Source organism: Carcharhinus amblyrhynchos, chromosome 7 (genome assembly GCF_965287045.1).
Source record: "Carcharhinus amblyrhynchos chromosome 7, sCarAmb.v2.hapA, whole genome shotgun sequence".
In the NCBI taxonomy this organism is placed as follows: Eukaryota; Metazoa; Chordata; class Chondrichthyes; order Carcharhiniformes; family Carcharhinidae; genus Carcharhinus; species Carcharhinus amblyrhynchos.
In genome coordinates this window covers 35,880,981-35,892,902 of record NC_137330.1, presented here as the reverse complement: position 1 = coordinate 35,892,902, position 11,922 = coordinate 35,880,981, and the positions used below count along the sequence as shown (strand labels likewise).

Genomic DNA, 11,922 nt, shown 5'->3' with positions numbered 1-11,922 from the left:
GTCCAGGGATGCGTAGGTAAGAGGGATTAGTGGGTAGATGTGTAGGGATATGGGAGTAGGGCCTGGGTGGGATTGTGGTCGGTGCAGACTAGATGGACCGAAAGGCCTCTTTCTGTACTGTAGGGATGCTACGATATTCAGTGTTTGAGAAAGGCTGTAGATCTCTCAGTCCAAATCCTCACCTACTTGCTAGTATGAGGCTTTCCTTTACCAAGATGGCAACTCAGCGCCTCCCCCTCCCAGCTGCAAGAAGCGCTTCCGGGTCGGCTGAAACCGTTTCCGGGTGGTTTGATGTCCCGGCTGACTTCCTGCCGGGGATCAGCGGGCGGTGGCGGCGGTAGGGATTCGGGATGCGGGAGCGGCGGCCTCGGTGAGAGCTGGGTCCGCTCTCCTGGTGTCGAGCGCTCCGAGTCCCGGCGATGAGCATGCCAGGCCGCGGCGTCGGCCTCACCACCGCTGTCCTCCTCCTGCTGCTGGCCGTGGTTTTACTGGGAGACGCTGTCGGCGGCAGGGGAGCCGGGCCTCAGTCACAAGCCCAGAGCCACGGGCGTCAGTTCGGTAAGAACAACCCCGGGTCACTCTGCAACTTCTCGGCAGCCGTGAGAAAGGAGCCTCTGTGTTGTCGGTGCGAATGAGGATGTCTGGAAACCTTAGAAATATTTAAATCCTGACACACATCTCCTCTGGTCTGTTTGATAACAAGTGTGCTGCTTAGAAAGTAAATGGCGCACACACAACTTCTAATTTGGTTACTACATCGGAGAGCCGAGGATCTGGTGCAGTGTGCTGGAGTTTGTGTACAGGACGTTGAGGACTTTACTTGATGGACAAATATGTTGGTCTACGAAGAATTTTTAATCTTCTCACATGCGTGGTATCACGCTTCCCGTTAGCTACCAGTGCGCAACTGTTCTGTTCCCCAAAGCTGAAGTTTTCCTAAGATTTCATTCCCCAGATTGGGGAAACCCACAGGAACATAGAATTGTTGCAAAGCAGGAAGCCCTGTTGTGCCTGTGCCAGCTCTCTGTAACAAGATCTCACCTATTCCCATTCCCTGCCTTTTCCCTGTGGTCTGATAGACAAGAGAATTAAGGGTTATGGGGAGAAAGCGGGAAAGTGGAACTGATCCACTTCAGATCAGCCATGATCTTATTGAATGGAGGGGGGGGGGGAGGTAGGCTCGAAGGGCTAGATGGCCTACTCCTGCTCCTATTTCTTATGTTCTTGCACCTTTTTCTACCTTCAGACAATTATCCTTTTTTTTGGAAGACCTCTGAACCTATATTGACCACACCCTGCACTGCATTCCAGATCCTAACCACTCACACTACACAAGGTCTTTCCTTGTGCCAGTATTGCTGCTTTGCCGTTCGCCTTAATTTGGAGGCATCTGGCAGTTTGAGATAGTGAATAATGAAGAATATGGCATAAATCAAGGAGTCCGTATTCCTTATCAATCACTTTCTTAACCTGCTGTGCTACCTTAAGTGATTTGAGCACACATACCCCAATTTCCTGCTGCTCTTTCATCCCTTTTAGAATTGTACATTTAATTATTACTTCTCTTCATCCTTCCTACTGAAATTAATCATTTCACAACTCTCTAATAAGTATTGTCTACCATTTGTCTATTCATTCCATCAGCCTGTCTGTTCCCTTGAAGTTTATCATTATCCTCCTCAGTTCACAATACTTCAACCTAAACTGCAACTATCCACCGCTACTGTCTTCTGTAACTCAGTCATACTGCTCTTGACTCTTTTATATCACAGGCTCTAAATTTGCATTTTATCAGGGCTTTTCGGAAGTCCATGTGTACCACATCAACAGGATTATTCTTGACAAAAACTTTAACGTGATTTGCCCTTTGACAAATCTGTGCTGTTTTTCCTTAATTGATTCACATTTATCAAAGTGAGTGTTAATTTTATTAAGAATTATTGTTTCTAAAAGCTTTCCCACCAAGGTAAAACATTTTGAGAAGGATGTAACATTTGCAATTTTCCAGTCCTCTGGCACACCCCCTGTGTCTAAGGAGGATTGGAACATTATGGCCAGTGCCTCAGCAATTTCCATCCTTGCCCGTCTCAGTATCATTGGATGTATGGTTCGAGTGACAACCTTTAACATCAATGCAGCACTTGACTCGAGTGTGCTTTCAGAAGCCCAAACAAAGTGGGAATCAGGGGAAACTCTACTAGTTGGAGTCATACCTAGCACAAAGGAAGATAGCTCTAGTTGTTGGAGGCCAATCCATTTGGCCTCAGGGTATCATTGCAGGAATTCCTCAGGGTAGTCTCCTAGACCCAGCTATCTTTAGGTGCTTAATCAATGCCCTTCCTTCCATAAGGTCAGAAGTGATGATGTTTGTTGATGATTGTACAGTGGTCAGTACCATTTATGACTCATCAGGTACTGAAGCAGCCCCTGTCCATTGCAACAAGATCTGGACAACATTCAGCTTGGGCTGATAAGTGACAAGTCACATTTATGTCACACAAGTGTTAGGTAATGGCCATCTTCAACAAAAGAGAATCTAACCATCCCTCTTTGCCATTCCGTCACTGCCTCCTCCATTATCAACATCATGAAGGTTACCATGAACTGAATTAGTCCAGCGATATAAACACTGCAGCTTGTTTGATTGACACCCCATCCTTTACCTTAAACATTCACTCTCTCCATCACCAATGCAAAGTGGCAGCAGCGTGTACCATCTATAAGATTCACTGCAGCAAATTGATAAGAGTCCTTTGACAGCATTTTCCAAACCTGTGACCTTTAATGCCTAGATGGACAAGTGCAGCAGATGAATGGGAACATCCCCACCTGAAGGTTCCTGTCCAAGCCACACTACACCCTGAGTTGGAATAATAATTACCAATCTTTCACTGTTGTTGGATCAAAATCTTGGAACTCTGAACTTTTCATTTGTCACTGAATGATGTGCAGAGTAGGGTCATAGGATCACGCCCTTTATTGTTTGCTTTCCTGATATGCCATTTATCTTCTTAGCTCAGCAATACTATAGGAGATTTAAGGCATATGACAGGAAGAATTGGGATTGGACATAGCTTTTTTCAAGCTTTCAATTTAGTCTTAGTGTTGTCTAGTTATTTGGATTACATTTTTGCTTTAATAGTAACTGGAGTTAAATTGCCAAATATGTTGTATAAAGTTGTTGAAAACTAGGCTGTGTTTAGACTCGCTCTAAAGTTGTCATACAATTGCACCCAAGGAATTTTTCAGTACTTGATATATTTCTTGATATTTATGGCTTGGGGAAAAAAACTTTGTGCAAAGTTCCCAATAGTAAACAAGTCTGTAGAAATGATAAATTTGACAGCTATGATTGTATGAAGCATCTGTTGTTAATACTTGCCTCCTTTCTATACTAGAATGATTTCCCTAAAGGGGAAGGTTTGCTCTTAAAATGTTTTGGGGTTTGCACTTAAAATGTTTTGGGGTAACTGCTAAGGCCAGAAATTGAAGCAGGAGGTTTTGGCTTTTGAGTGTCCTTGGTTTAAGAATTGCTTGCTGTTGAGGTTGAGGAATATCTGAGTGGCCATCTCTTTAGTCTCAAATTTGGCAGTCAACATTTGCTGTTTGGGTTCTTTAATTTAGCAATTGGATAGCCTGAGTTATTGGGCATAAAATTTTAAGAATGCTATGCACTTGCTGTTTTCACTGTTTGTATAGAGTTGTCTGGGCAATTCTTTTAATAAAGAAGAAACAAAACTGTTTTTGAATCAAAATAGTTAAAGTGTTACACCCTTGTTAAAACCTTGTTTTGAAATATGCTTCCCCTTTGTTGTATATTGTCAGAACAGGAGCCTTTTACGATGGCTGCTAATGAAAAAGTCTGGTTTCAAGACATTTGATTGTTGCAGTTGTAACTGTACGGCTGCATGAATTTGATTGGAATCATGCCGATTTAAGGGGTGTGTTTTCAATGGTGGAGGCAGTGGTGGCCATGGCATCAGGACATGAGCTGCACACGAATTCTCCATCTCCATCCTCCTTGTATAACCATGTTGATATGGATGATACTTCTGCTGGATACTGACTCCTCATGAATTCATGGAATATTTGGTAGCACTGGTGCTGCTGACGGTCAGCAGGAAGTGGTTTGGGCCTTTTCTTCTTGGACGTGTCCACTAACTGTTACTGATACTGAAAGTATGCCTTGTGTCAGCCCAATACTTTTTGCTCACTGGATCTTGAAACTGCACCTTATGTTTTTTTTGATGTACAATACATTTGTCCATATTGCATATCATCATTTATTCTGTCCACTTATTTGTTTCCAGCTCTGTCTGCAATTTCTGAATTGCCTCTGATTTTGCAACACTTGCAATCTTGTCTGATTTGAATTGAATCGAAGTCAGTCAATGGGGAAAATGTCATTTAGTAGCATATATAATAAATAGTGTGCTAATAAAGAAAGTCTGATATTCCACTCCTTTTTGCAGATGTCTTGAATCAATTGTTAACTGATTATGACATCCTCTCCATGTCGGATATCCATCAGCACACTGTGAGGAAGCGTGATGCAGAACCACAGTCTCATATAGAACAATCTGTACAGTTTTCAGCCCTCAACAGGTATGCATGGATAGATTATTTTGCACAGTTCATTCCATCAACAAAATTCAGAATTGCAAGGCAATCTTCATATTTGAGGGCTTATTCCAAGAATCATGATGTTTATATTAACGAGTAGAGTAGTATTTCCTGTGTAAGAAAACTATTCCATTCAAAGCCAGCCCTGCTTTTCATGTTTGGTGGCAAAAAAGGTACAAAAGAATTGAAACAACTGCTCACTTCAATCGTTCTTGAAAGACCACAAGTACTAGCAATGCATAGTGCAATATTCTGGACCATTCTTTCACATTGTTCTGTTAAAACCAATGCCTCATCTGTAAGGTGCTACAAATGTTAATGTGGATTGTTGTTCCAACTCTTTGATTTGGTATTCCACCCGTCAAGTAATGGCAGTGCTTCAATAATACTGAATTTATTGTAATGTACTGAAAAATTACTACCAAATGTAGAGAGTATTAAAACCAGTTACTTTTGGGTTATTGATACAAAATATATTATAAAATTGAATTGCAACCTGATAAAATTTGTGACTTTGGTGTCATTAGCAAGAATGGATTCCAGTTCAAGTCTTCAATGATGAGTTGCATGAACAGGATAGCATGGTGGTTAGCTCTGCTGCCTCACAGTGCCAGAGATTCGAGTGGGATTGTTGTTGGTGCAGCCTCAATGGGCCGAATGATGATCTTCTGTACTGTAGGGATTTATGATTCTATGAAAGCTGCTTAGTGGAGACTAAGCACCTCCTTGTGGCAGCAAAGAAGATTTATGCCTTGGTGATCTATGGTGCTACTTGATGGCTGGCTGCAGGAGGGCTAGACAAGACAGATGAAGAAAATGAATATTTATGAAGGCAGAAACTTGCCTAAGTAGACAGTTAAAATAAACTTAAAAACTCTGTAGCTGCAAATTGCCTTTAAATTGTAGTAAGAATAGTAGTCCTAAGATTAAGTAGTTAATCTTAAGTAGTTAATGCAGTATTTGGGCAGTGAAGAGGACATTTTCTTTTGAAGCTAACAAAGGTATGGTTTTCCTGTTTATTGGCTTGGAACCTGAACTGCGGTAAGTGTGGTCTAAAAGTCATATACATCAGCAATTTTTCAGTTCATGGGTGAAGTCTGTATCTGATGACAGGAAGGAAATGTAATTTGTTTCACAGAAAATATTTCTTCGCAGCAATGTTTTCTTCGTTTGACTTTTGATTGGCGTTCTGCTTGAACATCAGAACAAAAAATTTAGTGATCTGACCCTATTAACATTTCAGATGTGATGCTTTGTGTTCACTTAATTTGTACACTCCAAGGATATTCTAGAATGCCTTTTAGAAATAAAAACTGCTTTGACAACACTGTTCCCATGAAACATGATGTGGAAATTGCTGGCTTTGGACTGGGGTAGGGACGACAGTAAGAAGTCTCACAACACCAGGTTCAAGTCCAACAGGTTTATTTGGTATTACGAGCTTCCAGCAGGTAATGAAGGAGCAGTGCTCCAAAAGCTTGCGATACCAAATAAATCTGTTGGACATATGAAATTGTGTAATTTGCTGAACTGTGAATTGTCTCCATCTGCATTGTCTATACTTCGCTTAAAATAATAAATTAGCTGATCCAGTAATGGAAGGAAAATTGTGTAAACACAATTTTACATTCATTCTCAATGACTTCTGGAGCCCAAGATCCAGTCATGATTGTACTGAATGGTGAGTGGGCTCACCAGGCCATATGATCTAATCCTTTTCCTATTTCTTGTGACTTAATAGCCTGAAATTGAAGGGTTTTCTTGCTCAAACAGCATGATGAATGCTGTAATAAATGTTTAAATATAATCCTATGGTGGTCAGGACATCTTACTTTGTTTATAGGAACAGGTTGATGAGAAAAGGCATGCAAAAGTTGCAGACTTCTAGGTTATAAACTTATGGTTTGGTGCCGGTGATAGATGAGTCCTCAACAAACCTTCGTTGTGTTTGAGTTTTGTATTGTAGTCTCCTATCCATAAAACCTTGAAACAAGTCAGTTCTTTGTGACTTGGTTCCAGAAAATATTGTGCACCAAGATTTTGGCAAGAGGTACATTTTGTAGTATATTGAGATATATCATGCATATTATCAGGCATGGTGGCACAGTGGTTAGCACTGCTGCCTCTTAGCTCTAGGGACCCAGGTTTAATTCAAGCCTTGGATGACTGTGTCCGCATGGGTTTCCGATGGATTCTCTGGTTTTGTTCCACAGGCTAAAGATGTGCAGGTTAGGTGGATTGGAGATGCTTAGTGTCCCAAGATGTGTAGTTGGATGGATTAGCCATGATAAATGTATGGGTTGTGGGAATAGGGCAGGAGGGAGGGCCTCGGTAAGATACTCTGTCAGAGAGTCAGTGTAGACTTGATGGGCCAAATGGCCTCTTCTGCCCTGTAGGGGGTCTACGTTAATCTAAGTAAAGAAACTGTATCCGGAATTCAAAGTTCTATCCAAACCCTTGATTAAATCCAATTATTTGATTGTGTAAGCATTGAAGAGTCAATGTTTCTACAGGAATAGAGTGAAAATCAGCAGAAGTGTACTTCACCTCTTTGTCACTATCTTCCTCCCACTATTGTGAACTTCAAACAAGAAGGGGTACATAGCATAATGGTTGTATTACAAGGATTAGTAATCCAGAAACCTGGACTATAATCTGAAAGTGCAAGTTCAAATACCATCATTGCAACTAGAGAATTTAAATTTAGTTACTTAAATCTGCAAATATAAGCTAATACCAGTAATGATGATTATCAAGCTACTGGATTGTCACTGAAAAATCAATCTGGTTTGCTCATCAGCTTAAGCAAACAAAGTCTGCCATCCTTACCCAGTCTGTCTTACTTGTGAAACTTTTTTTTCCATTAATTCATGGGATATGACCATTGCTGGTGAGGCCAGCATGTATTGTCTATTCCTGATTGCCTTAGAGAAGGCAGTCCGTATGGTGTAGGTACATGTACATTGCAGTTTGGGAGGGAGTTCCAGGATTTTGAGCCAGTGACTGTGAAGGAATGGAAGTATACTTCCAAGTCAGGATGGTGAATGATTGGAAGGGATGGTGATGGTGTTCCCATGTGTCGAGGAACTGGTCAAGGGTTTGAAAAGTGCTATCTAAAGAATCATGGTGAGTTTCTGCCATGCATCTTGTACATGGTACACACTGTTACTATTATTTATTAATAGTGGAGGGAGTGAATGTTTGTGGGTGAGAAGCCAGTCCAGCTAGCTGCTTTGTTTTGCATAGTGTCGAGCTTCTTGTGTTGCCCTTCAAGATTGCAAGCCACTCAATTACATTCAAGAAGGTGGCTTTCTGCCATCTTCTCAAAGGCATTATGGATGGGCAATGATTATTGACCTTGTCAGCAATTAGCATATCATGTGACTGAACCAAGCAAAAACTACAAGGCCAGATAATGAAAACCTGAACAAATATTTATCAATCTTTAGGAGTTTAGATTTTGTTTATTCTATAACTCTTCAGAACAGATTTTTCTTATCTCCCTAATATAAAATGTGTGCCATGGATTCAATTAAATGGCCTTGTTACTCGCGTTGTTTTAATACACTATTTTTACATTTATTTCATGGAATGTGGGCTTTGCTGGCTCGGCCAGCATTTATTGCTCATCCTTGATTTTCCTTGAAAGTCGTGAACTGCCACCATGAACAGCTGCAATCCATCTGGTGTAGGTACACCCACTGTTAGGAAGGGAGTTCTAGGATTTTGTGATGGTGAAGGAATGGAGATATAGTTCCAAGCCAGAATGATGTGTGCTGAAATATGTTTTTGTTTAAGAGTACAATGTAAACATGCATGTTTTTAACAAGTGACTGGCAGAAAAATATTGCGACCACAGGATTCTTTGATATCTTACTTTGAACTTTCTTCTTCACAGAAATTTTAAACTGCATTTAACTTCAAGCGTGGAGCAATTTTCTGAAACCTTCAGAGCCGTAATAGTGGATGGCTATGGAAATGAAAAAGAATATCCTGTGCAATGGAAGAACTTTTTTACTGGCCACGTGATTGGTTAGTAACCGTTTTTAAATCATAAAGTCCTTTTGTTATTGTAGCCTATAGCAAGGTCACTATAGTCCCAGATGACCATAGTCTGTCCTACCCTATGTGTGAGAGAGAGAGAGCGCTGACTGGTGGTGATTTAACTTGAGGATCACCACACCTCAGGTGAGGGGCAAGACTGAGAAGACCAGTCCTTCACAGATAACTTCAGCTGCTATGGGAATTGAATCTGTGCGGTTGGCATCGCTCTGCATCAGAAACTAGCTGTCCAGCCAAACAAGTTAAGATTCCCCGAGTCAGAGGGATTGATTAGCTCAAGTGGCTGGGTTGCTGCTTTGTGATGCAGCAGAATACCAACAGTGTGGGTTCAATTCTTGTACTGGCTGAGGCTATTCATGAAGGCTCCAACTCCTCAATCTTGCCCCTTACTTGAGGTATGATGACCCTCAGGTTAAACCACCACCAGTCAGCTTGCTCGCTCTCAAATCAGGAGAGAAGCCTTTGGTTCTCTAGGACTATGGTGGAGCACACACATACCTTGTTCAATGTCTAAGTTGTAGCATTGCTGCATTGAAAGCGTAAGTTCAGGCAACATTCGAGTGCATCGGTATGAAAGGTGCTTTGGAGGAAGGGAAATTGATTTGTTCAAAACAAGGAATATGTTCTCTCTATCTGTCTGATAAAGCTGATTAAGTTATTCATTTTCAAAATTTGAAACTCCATTCTTTTAAGTGGGAAACCAGTGATTTAATTGGCATGGTAACCGGCCTTCGCTATATCAGTGAGATGTTTAGGTACTAAAATCATATGGTACTTGAATTCCAGTTCCCTGTAAACTGCAGAGAGCGTAATAGAAACCCAGAGGTTACTGTGCAGGCTGCTCACGCTGTCCTATTAAGAAACTGGCTTTGTTTAAAAAAAAATGTAAGGTACTGTGCACTGAATGGGATTTCACAGTTACTTCGTTGCAGTGTTAATGTAAGCCTACTTGTGACACTAAAAAATGAACTTAAAATTTAAAATCATAAGGCTGTCCAAAAAAAAATAACAGCTACATTTCCCTGAATCTGTTGGTAACCGGATTAGTTATACTTATAAATGCTGATTTGGAACTAGTAGTACAGAGCAAAGGATGAAAGGTTTTTTTAAAAAAGAAACTCTTGAAAAAGTCATTTATCTGTTCTAATAGCCTTTGGTCCATTATCATATTTATTGATCATTTTTAAGTATTTAACTAGTTGTTCGATCCCCAAGTATGTTTCTTTAGTTAAATGTGGGAAAGACTGCAATCTTCACCATTGTGCCAGGTTCAACCAGGCAGTTTGCAGGCTTGACTTTGAGCTGAGTTTCTGATCCCACGCACCCTTTGCAACAAAGATGTCTGGCTCCACTTCAATAAAATCATCTGCCTTTTGTAAACCTCAATCTCTCAGATTAATTGATGATTTAATAGCATCAAAGGAAAGACGGTGAGAAGTTATTTCCTCTTGGAGAAATCTGGAAAAAGGGAGTATCACCTTAAAATTAGAACTGGACCATTGAGAGATGATGTTAGGAAGTATTTCTCCATGGATAGCAGAACCCTCTCCCAAAAAAGCTATTGAGATTTGATCAATTGCAAATTTAAAAACTGATATTAATAAAATATACAGAGGTGAGCAAATGGAATTAATGTATACATTAGGCATTTTCTAATTAAACAGCAGAGCAGATTCGGGACTGAATGGTCTCCTGCTGTTCCTCTGTTCTTGTGCTTCTCTAATTACTTGAACATTTTTCTGATGAGGCTGCCATTTTGTTTTCTCTGTAAACTTATCTAAAATTCTGCTTATCCTTTCCTTCAGATCCAGTTCACCCATCACTCCTGCCCTAAATTGCATCGCCTCACAATTTGAACACGTACGTCTTAGATCAACTGCCCTGCTTTACTCTCTGTGTCTATCTGCATACGGATGTTGCCATTGCTTCCAACTGCTTATTTGGCATTAAACTGAAACAGTTTAATGCCAGCAAAACAGAAATCATCCACTTAGTCTTCTACATACTGACAATCGTAGCTTTACCTCCACTGGCTGCCGCCTCATATGTGATCCAGAAATGTGGAACTTCGTTTCTTTAACTGAAATCGTTGATCACAACTGATTTGTTGATGAAACTGCTTTCTTTCATGACTGCAGTGTTGCAAATTTCTGTCCCTACCCCTGTGTCTTCACTGCTGAAACAGCCCTTCCATGTTAATCACCTTGCCCGTATCATTCCGAACCACAAGTTATTCAAACTCTTGCAACTTGTCCGCATGCATGCTGAGGTTCATGCCCTCGTTATTCTTGTCTAGAGCAGCCCAGCTGTAGTGTCAACCATGCTCAATTGATAGCACTCTTGCTTGTGACTTGCAAGGTTTTGGGTTCGAGCCCTGCTGCAGGGCTTGAGTACAAAATTCAAGGCTGAAACTCCAGTACTGGGAGTGCTGCACTGTCAGAGGTGCTTTCTTTTGATGAACTGTTGAACGAAGACCCCATTTGTCTGCTCAACTGGATGTAACAGATTGCATGGCAACATTTTAAAAAACAACAGGGGAGTTATCCCCAGTGTCCTAGTCAATATTTATCTCAATCAACACCACAGAAAAAGATGATCTGGTCATTATCACATTGCTGTTTATGGGAACTTGGTGTATGCTTCTGTGTTTCCTGCATTAAAGAGTGACTACGTTTAAAGTGCTTTGAGGTCATGAAAAGTTTAATATAAATATAAGTCTTTCTGTCTCTCCCACTGATTTACCATGTCCATTATCCATTTTAATAATCATTGTCTTACTGTTAATGGTTTGATGCCTAAAATTATTTCTATGCCAGTCTTCAAAGTCTGGGCTTTGATTAGCTGGAGTTTTGAAGCTGGACTATGTTTTATCTGGCATAATGAAGGACAGAAGGCAACATGATGGGAAATTAAAAATATATATATATATATTAGATTTTAGAGGAGGGGAAAAAATCTTGAAAAAACAGGTTAAATGAGGAAAATATTAAATCAACATTTATATAAAAATGAGGGGGAAATGAGGGGAAATAGGGATGACAGTGCTATTTCAGTGGTTGCATTTAATTTTTTATTTGCATTTAGTGTTGAAGTATAGTATAAAGTTGCACAAGCAGTAGGAGTAGCATTATTATCTTATTAGTGTTTTCAACTTTGCAGCCATCCAGCTATCTGGAAATGTCAAGTTGATATTGATTGTTACTAATTAGTTTGAATTACATTTTTATGGCTGCCACA

The 11,922-nt window shown here is 40.4% G+C and overlaps 1 protein-coding gene across 2 annotated transcripts in view; it reads left to right on the top strand.

The window, feature by feature from the left end:
• Window positions 1-306: 306 nt before the first annotated feature.
• Window positions 307-11,922, top strand: part of adam17b (ADAM metallopeptidase domain 17b) — a 58,945-nt gene continuing 47,329 nt past the window's right edge. For both annotated transcript variants that reach the window (XM_080192137.1, XM_080192136.1), the window contains exons 1-3: window positions 307-558; window positions 4,473-4,605; window positions 8,522-8,655. In XM_080192137.1, coding sequence (XP_080048263.1) covers window positions 420-558; window positions 4,473-4,605; window positions 8,522-8,655 — 406 coding nt within the window. In that variant the 5' untranslated portion in view covers window positions 307-419. The remainder of the gene's footprint in view (window positions 559-4,472; window positions 4,606-8,521; window positions 8,656-11,922) is intronic.